Raw genomic sequence first — 9,140 nt, forward strand, 5'->3', positions numbered from 1 at the left:
AATAAACTCAGTGTAATCAGTGTAACATGTTTGAACACATACTGATAAACTTAGTGTAATCAGTGTAACATGTTTGAACACATACTAATAAACTCAGTGTAATCAGTGTAACATGTTTGAACACATACTGGTAAACTCAGTGTAATCAGTGTAACATGTTTGAACACATACTGATAAACTCAGTGTAATAAGTGTAACATGTTTGAACACATACTAATAAACTCAGTGTAATCAGTGTAACATGTTTGAACACATACTGATAAACTTAGTGTAATCAGTGTAACATGTTTGAACACATACTGGTAAACTCAGTGTAATCAGTGTAACATGTTTGAACACATACTAATAAACTCAGTGTAATCAGTGTAACATGTTTGAACACATACTGATAAACTTAGTGTATTCAGTGTAACATGTTTGAACACATACTAATAAACTCAGTGTAATCAGTGTAACATGTTTGAACACATACTGGTAAACTCAGTGTAATCAGTGTAACATGTTTGAACACATACTGATAAACTTAGTGTAATCAGTGTAACATGTTTGAACACATACTGGTAAACTCAGTGTAATCAGTGTAACATGTTTGAACACATACTGATAAACTCAGTGTAATCAGTGTAACATGTTTGAACACATACTGATAAACTTAGTGTAATCAGGAAAAAAAAAAAGACGTGATTTCTATTACTTGCATTTCACAAACCCCCGGTAACACAGCGGAATGTCTGCGGACTTACAATGCTAGAAACCGTGTTTCGGTACCCATGGCTGTCAGAGCACAGATAGCTTACTGTGTAGCTTTGTGCTTAACTTCAAACAAACAAGCGTTTCACAAATATTAATTTAAAAGTATATTTAACAAAAATATTTAGAAGAATGTTTGAAAACGTTTTTGTAACAACGACTGATGAAAAACTATTTGCTTAGAACAAGGAAACAGTGGTATAAAGATGCGGAAATAGGAGAAGTCCAGAAGAAGTAGATAAAGCAGTCGTTCATTATAGATAAATGTTACAGGAATGTTAAATATAAAATGTAACCAACGAGCAGACATATAATAAACATATCTTCAGATGACAAAGCTGGTATATGATAGAATTCACTTTTACAGGAATTCACTGTTTATTTATTTTTATACAACCTTCACTTAATGTATATGGAATTCAGTAGCTAATAAAGGAAGCCCGGCATGGCCAGGTGGTTAAGGCCCTGGTCTCATACGCTGAGGGTCGCGTGTTCGAATCCCCGTTACACAAAGTACTCGCCGCTTCAGCTGTGAGGGCGTTATAATGCAACGGTCAATTCCACTAATCGTGGGTAAAAGAGTAGTCCAAGAGTTGGCGGTGAGTGATGATGACTAGTTGCCTTCCCTATAAAACTACTCTGCTAAATTAGGGACGGCTAACGCAGATAGCCCTTGTGTGGCTTTTCGCGAAATTCAAGAAAACAAACAAACAACAGTCTTTATTAGATACTTATGAAAAAGTAAGCTTGAATTTATGAAGGGATATTTCTAAATTCATATATTAAAAATATTAAAGGTTCAAGGCGGTTGTTTAAAACTTGTAAAATGAATGTAGATAAGCTTTCTATTATGTGTTAAATTACCCTTACCAACTGTGCTTGAAATAGAGGTGTAGCAGTTTAAGTAAATGTGGCAGCCCATTTACTCAGTTTGTAAATTATGTCGCATTTAATATGGCTTTTTGTTGTAATTACATTGCTCTATTTAAAATAGGGTTTTCTTCATAAATCTCACATGAATGTGCAATTAAACGGTCTCGTGATTCTTTCTCTTAACGAAATAGTTTCAATGAAAATGTTCACCATTTGTTCATGTAGTAGGAATAAATCACTCAGCTGGCAATTGGAAAATCTAAAAGAATTGATGACTGTGTGTGGAAAAAGACGAACAAACTCCAGAAAGACTGCAAAATATTTTCTAGGGAAGTTATAGTAGTTTGCAAAAGTTTTAAACATATATCCTTTAAATATGTTCTAAAATATAACATTTGGATTTTGATCTTGTTAGAATTTCCACATACAACCAACCTTTTAATATGAGTTCACTTTGAAACATAAACATCAAAAGCAGGTTTTCAAACAATAACAACTAAATATCCTAATCCCCCCAAAAAAATTAAAAGAAACGTAAAGTTTTATTCTTACAACTTTAAACGTATGCTTGTTGTTTGTAAAAACTCTTCAGTGGTATTCAACAACAAACAAAAAGGAGAAACAGCAGACTTAACAAATAATATTTATGTAAAACCACACAGCGGTTTTTAATAAACATTTGTGTGTAGTATAGTACACTCTCTTTTATGCTTGTGTTTAATTATAATAAAGCCACATTAGGCTATCTACTTAGTCCACCGAGAGGAATCGAACCCCTGATTTTAGCGATGTAAATCCGTAGACTTCCTGCTGTAAGCGGGGGACACTTTCTTTTATCCAAGACAATAACGAAACTAAACCTTATTTGTAATAATCTTGTGATCCAAAGTTTTTTAATAACATAACTCTAGTTACGTTGTAAATGGTTAAAGTAATCGTAGGGTACGTTAATGTTATAGCATAAGAAAACCAACAACTTCTATTGTATTTGAAGAATTTTTTGTCTTTGTAAACATTTTTTATAAAAATTAAGAGTTAGTTAATAACTAAATTTGGAATATATTTCCCTGTATTTGGATAAGTGGTGGTTTTGTTCTTCAGTGGCACACCAGCATGTCTGCAGATTCCCACCGCTAGAAACCGGGTTCTGATATCAGTGGTAGGCAGTTAAGATTTATGCTCAATTTCAGTATTTTCTCTTTTTTTTTATAAATAAAGATACAAATATTTGCTTATCACTAGAATGACTTTTTGTGCTCTCTAATTTATGAAATCTTTACAATTAAAATTAAGCAAATAAACCCGATTTGCTTCGAAATTAGTAGCTTAAGTTAGAAAGCAGTTTTAGAAAGTAAAAACAAAACTGAGAAATTGAAAATGTTTTTCCTGTATTTGTTTCACTTTAATACACTGAACAAAATGCTATAAACAATATTTCAAAAAGTTCAAGCATGCAAACAGTGAATTGGGACGTATCCACCACATTCATTTATTGTTTTTTTCCGCAGAAGCAGAAATATATTACGTGACTGAGGACCTATAGAACTGAAATAATTCACTCACCTTATATTTTGCTTTTCGTTGATGCACGCTATCGTATACTTTTGTGTTTTTCTGTACTTTAAGTAAGAAAAGTGTAACAATACGATGCAAATTTAATTAAACCAATTAAACACATTTTAACATGCTGAATTAATCATATAAAACAGTCCAAAATTCTGCCTTTGAAATCATTAGAATGCAGAGGGAATAATAGATTAAGTTTAGAAAATTATAATTTAGAACAGCACGTTAACACATCGATCATTATATTCTTCTTTTAAAAGCAGAGTTGAATGTTTATTACCGTTTTTCTAAAACCGGGAATGAACACGAAAGTTATCAATTTTTTTTTCTTTTATAAGAGTTAAACACAAATACTAACAGTCTCTTCCTTTTACATATTACGTTATTAAAGTTAAGAAAATTTTATCTAAACTAGCCATGTTTTCCAAAAGTTTATATACTCGCAACAAACAGAAGAAATTAAGTTAAATATATCATGAGTGAGATGTCGCTGTAGTCAGCACTCTGATCATTTAAAATAATAAATATGTGAGCCAAAGTCAGTGAGTTAGTTTATAAGAGTCGCCCTCGGTGGGCATAACAAATAGCCCGATATGAATTTGCTATAACAAAACACAGACACACACACACACAGTTTATAAGAAAATAATAATTGGGTTTGTTTTTTACTATAAATTTTCTTTGGAACTTCTGAATTTGCTGTTGTTTTATATATTTTGATATAAATGACTGTATCCTACAAGGTTAGCCCCCCAGTGGCTCAGCAGTATGTTTGCGGACTTACTACGCTAAAATCAGGGTTTCGATACTCGTGCTGGGCAGAGCCTAGATAGCCCATTGTGTAGCTTTCTGCTTAATTCAAAAAACAACAGCCTATAAGGTTTAAAAATTTGTAACTTGAAGCTTATCAAGTCGGTCCACCATGGCCAAGTGGTTAGGGGCGCTTGACTCCTCATCTGAGGGTTGCACGTTCGATTCCACTTCTACCAAATTTTCTCGCTCTTTCACCCGTTATAAAGTGATGTTTAATACGTTGGTAAAAGAGTAACCGAAGAGGTGGGAGTAGGAAATGATTACTTTCTGCTTACTATCTAGTTTTACATTACTAAATTAGGGACGGGTAGCACAGATAGCCCTGTGTAGTTTTGCACAAAATACAAAAACACACAAACAAACATTAGAAATCATTATTGATATGTTATATTGAGTATGAATAATTTTTGTTACAAACTACTATTTTCTTTTTAAGATATTTTATTGTCAAAGAAATCAAAATAAGTAAATAAACATTAGTACAAAGTTATAAAATTAGTGTATAAGAAGCAATAAAGGCTTCTAATAAACACCCATCCAGTTAAGTTATGACAATATTCTTTTTTCTTTGTAATTGCTCAATATTAGGGTTAAAAAATAGAATTTACAAATTAACAAATATTACCTCAAAATTAGGATTATTAACATGTTAAACTTAAGAGTGCCACAATAACTGACATTTAAACGTAAGGATTACACAAAAAGCAACGTCTTAACTTTAAAAAGACAAAAAGAATAGCATACTTAATATACATATGACCATAAATTTTAATGTCAAAATTTAAGATTTATAAACTTAAAACAAAGAGTTCGATATGAAAAACTGGCTAATAATTAGTCTTATAAAAACGAGATTTCTTATGTTATTTTTAAATGGCAAAGGTCAGAAACCAAAGAATGATGAAAGATAATCAAATTGTAATTTTTAGCCTGAATAGATAATGTTTCCGACAGATTTTACACAGAGCATTCTACAGTTTCCCAAAAATGTTGCGAGATTTTGGTAGAAATGTTCTGTTAATCCATTTCTTAAAATATATTAAATAATGTAAAATCAGACTAATAATAAGATACTATGATCTCAAACTGATAAACTAATTTAGCTTAAAATATACTTCCAGTAAAGAATGGGTTTACTTGATTGTTTGGCTGAACGGCGGGAGTTGATATTCACATCTATCCACAATCTCAAAAATGGAGTACTTTTTTGTGCAACGGGACCAGACTCAAAAACATTTGGAATCACGGTGTGGACACATTAAAATACTTATAGGCCATGCTCGGAGCACGAAAGTATAGTTTGCGTGAGTAATAAAAGCAAGAACACAACAAATCACGTGCTGTTTTCTTAATACAGTGATGTTCTTTTTAATATAATTGTTTTCAATACCCAACATTCTAAAATGTGACGTACTTTTCAAAAAACATTGTACTTTCTTCAACAGGTGTATTCTAATATAATTACCTTGAAATGTTTTTTGACTTCTGAAAACTTAAAGACTCCTTCTACAATCGTTTTTTATTCTCTCTAAACCAAGTTTACATAAAATTACGAATTTTAACGATAGTTTAAAAATAACGCGCATCAAGTAAAAGGGATTGATATGAATAATTCCGTCCTCAGATGTATAAAGTAAACAATACAAAAGAAATAGGTCTTCACGTTTTCACTAAAGAGAACTTCATTTTCGTTGAGAAAGTTATATTAAAAAAGTTTAAACAGTAGATATAGGAAGACGTCATTGGAGGGGATTTATCCACCACATATCTCCAGCTAAAGTTTAAGCAATGACAATTTTAACGTTTTATGCATTTCAGTATTTTTAAAGTACTCAAATTCGTATATATTTTTTTAAGTTACGTTACTAAAAACACACATTTTGTACCAATTAAAAATATACAAATAGAGTAAGTTGAGTGGAACTTACCATATAAATGTTTTTGGTATCAAGAGATAAGAAATGTTGTCTCTCATTAAAAAAAGTAGCTTGAATCCAGTTTTTTTAAAGTTTTTGTGTATCAGACAAAGAGTTTGTAACTCTCTTTTTGTTAATCTGAATGTGACTTGAGACGATCGAAACGTTTTTCTTTGCTTTATTAGTAAAAGAGTTAATACTCATACCAGTAGTCCCGAGATACATTTTTACTTCAAGTGGGTTTCTCGTAATCATGAATTTTCAGTTTTTGAATAATAGGAATGGTACATTTTATGTTTTGAATCAGTTAAGTAAAATCTGATTCAAAATTTGGATTATTATGAAGATTAAAGTGTTTGATACCAAAATGTCACATATATAGTCAGAAAGACAAACTCAAAACCAAAGTCATGACAAGTTCGAATCATTTCATTACCTTTGCATAGAAGCGAACGTTTCACTAATTTATTGAGATGAAAGTTTTACTATTTTTGAATTGATGTAAAAGTTGTTACTGTTTTAATATTGAGGTGAAAGATTTTAATATTGAAGTTAAAGTGTTTTACCGTTTTTGTATTTGGCGAGAGTGTTATTTTTTGTATTGAAGTGAACATTTTGTTATTTAAGTATTGGGATGAACATTTTACTATGTTTTATTGAGATAAATAGTTAAAGGTTTATATTTAGTATAAAAAATAGAAATAAGTTGAAAGGTCGTTTTTTTTAAATACCCAACTATTTTATTGATGTTATCAAATTGTTAGTATATTTAAATTTAAATTCATGTTAGATGCTCACGATACCCGTGGTGGGCAGAGCACCGACAGCCCATTATGTAGCTTTGTGCTTAATTCTTAACAAACAAACAAAACTTATGTTAGATATTACTTTAAAATCACGTCATAGGATAATTTCACATAGTTTATTAATTAAGAATATTGTTTAGCTATAGTTATAAGATTCAACTAAAACGTACATATGATATAAAGATAAAAAGAACAGATTTCACTGTTCCGCCACAATACATCAAACAAACTTTCTGTTTTACCAGTGAGTTTCCTCCGTGTGCCTGTGTAAACAGGTTTCATTTATTCAAAGAATAACCATATAAGTTGTTACCAAGAGTCATAGAAACAAAATCAAAGTCGTTATGTTGTTAGCGCATGTCTATTTTAAAATGCTTATGTACAAAAAATAATATAGACATATAAGATATGCGTACTTTGTTAATGAATTATATAGACATATATGTGTATTCTGTTAATGAATTATATAGACATATATGTGTATTCTGTTATTGAATTATATAGACAAAATGTGTATTCTGTTAATGAATTATATAGACATATATGTGTATTCTGTTAATGAATTATGTAGACAAAAATGTGTATTCTGTTAATGAATTATATAGTCAATTAAGATACGTTCAATCTGTTAATGAATTACACAGACGTATAAGATATGTGTACTTTTTAATAAATTATACAGACATATAAGATGTGCGTACTCTGTTAATGAATCATATAGACATATAAGACATGTGTGCTTTGTTAATGAATTATATAGATATATAAGATATGTGTACTCTGTTAATGAATTACATAGATATATAAGATATGTGTACTATTTTAATGAATTATATAGATATATAAGATATGTGTACTCTGTTAATGAATTACGTAACATCTACTTTGTTGAATTCAATATAAAGCTAGGAAGAGTGAGTTATGGTAACTAAACAGAAGGATTTTAAACCCAATCATTATAGAAAAGTAAAACAAGGAGTCTCCATATCTTACTCAAAAGCGTACTGTCAAAAATTTTAAATTTTAATTTAGAGCGCAATTTGTTTTATAGGAGCTAAATTACAAAAATTAACTACGATTATTTGTTAGTGTTTCGTAAGCATTGCTAAATGTTATTCTTATTATAAATTTTTGTTTTAGGAACAACTTATTTGTTTTGTTTTTTTTACCTTTTGCAGGGGCATAAATATTCAAGTAGAGGCAATCTTCGCTGAAGTTTTGTAGGTAAGGGCGAAGTCTGCGAAGATATGCTAGTCTTCCAGCAGGCATTATTTTCAAAGCTTCGGTTTCATTCTGAATATCCGGGAACTTCTGCGGGCAGACAGGTGCAAGTTTATCGGCTGTCCTGACACCTTTCCATCTTGGAAGAGTGACTGGAGGCATGAAACGTAGGGATCCTACTGGTGGGCTAGCAAAAGGAACCCCTAAAAAAACATCCACAGGCTGAAGTCGACGGTTTGATAGGGTTCGAATTATGCCCTTTATGGAGCCATATTTTGTATGTACAACTCGCGGGTAGTTCTGGTAAGGTTCACCTTGTAGCTGTTGGAATATAGCCAAGAAGAGTAAAAAGACAATTACATCCGTGGTCATCATGGTGTACAGATTTATCGGTGAACTGTGTCGTCGCAGCTTCCTAAACACTTCTGAGTGTTGGTCTTATCTCCCGGTCTCAGCCTTAATGTTCGTGGATGACTCGTGTAGCTGGACAAGCCGAAGTAGACTTAACTAGGTGCTGTAGACCATCCCGGCGGACATCAACTTGAGGGAGAAGCTATTTACACGAGAACGCATCGTTTGATTGCCTTTCCGAGGAACAGATATTTCTTGGGATCTCTTGTTTATCGTATTATCACCGTAGAACACTTCTTGCAAGGCCATTTACAGCCTTGAGCAGGTCAATCAAAATTCAGAGTTTTCCTTAACTTTCAACTCTTGATAATGTTAACAAGATACCTTACAGGTCCAATAACAACACATTACAATAAAAAACAACTGATACCCAAGTTTCTTAATAATCAAGTATTCAATTTATTGGTAAAATATCGAATGTAAGAGTTTAAGTTGGACGCCCAAAAGAATCCATATTATTTCGAACAAACTCTCCCAACGTAACTTATCCCAAGTGATTCACGAGAGGTACCAGTATTTTGTTTAACCAACCAAAGGAGTATTAAGCCAATATTAAACTATATGACCACTCGCCAAGCTTCTGTCACGAGACGTCTAGTGATGCTGTGAGTGCAGATTATCAGCAGTCGTTGGATCCTTACTGAGAGTGCGCGTAGGATGCAGGAGTTCACCATTGAAAACACAGGGGAAAGTCACAATTCCGGTATTCATAAAAACTATTCAAGTTTCTAGTAGAACTAGGGAAACGTTGAATAGTTTATTACATTCTACGCCGACATATTTA

General features: G+C 31.8%; 1 protein-coding gene across 2 annotated transcripts in view; it reads right to left on the bottom strand.

The window, feature by feature from the left end:
- LOC143232418 (neuroligin-4, X-linked-like) overlaps positions 1–8,939 on the bottom strand; it is a 135,413-nt gene extending 126,474 nt beyond the window's left edge. For both annotated transcript variants that reach the window (XM_076467864.1, XM_076467865.1), the window contains exon 1: positions 7,894–8,939. In XM_076467864.1, coding sequence (XP_076323979.1) covers positions 7,894–8,320 — 427 coding nt within the window. In that variant the 5' untranslated portion in view covers positions 8,321–8,939. The remainder of the gene's footprint in view (positions 1–7,893) is intronic.
- Positions 8,940–9,140: the final 201 nt, after the last annotated feature.

Source organism: Tachypleus tridentatus, chromosome 11, assembly GCF_004210375.1.
Source record: "Tachypleus tridentatus isolate NWPU-2018 chromosome 11, ASM421037v1, whole genome shotgun sequence".
In the NCBI taxonomy this organism is placed as follows: Eukaryota; Metazoa; Arthropoda; class Merostomata; order Xiphosura; family Limulidae; genus Tachypleus; species Tachypleus tridentatus.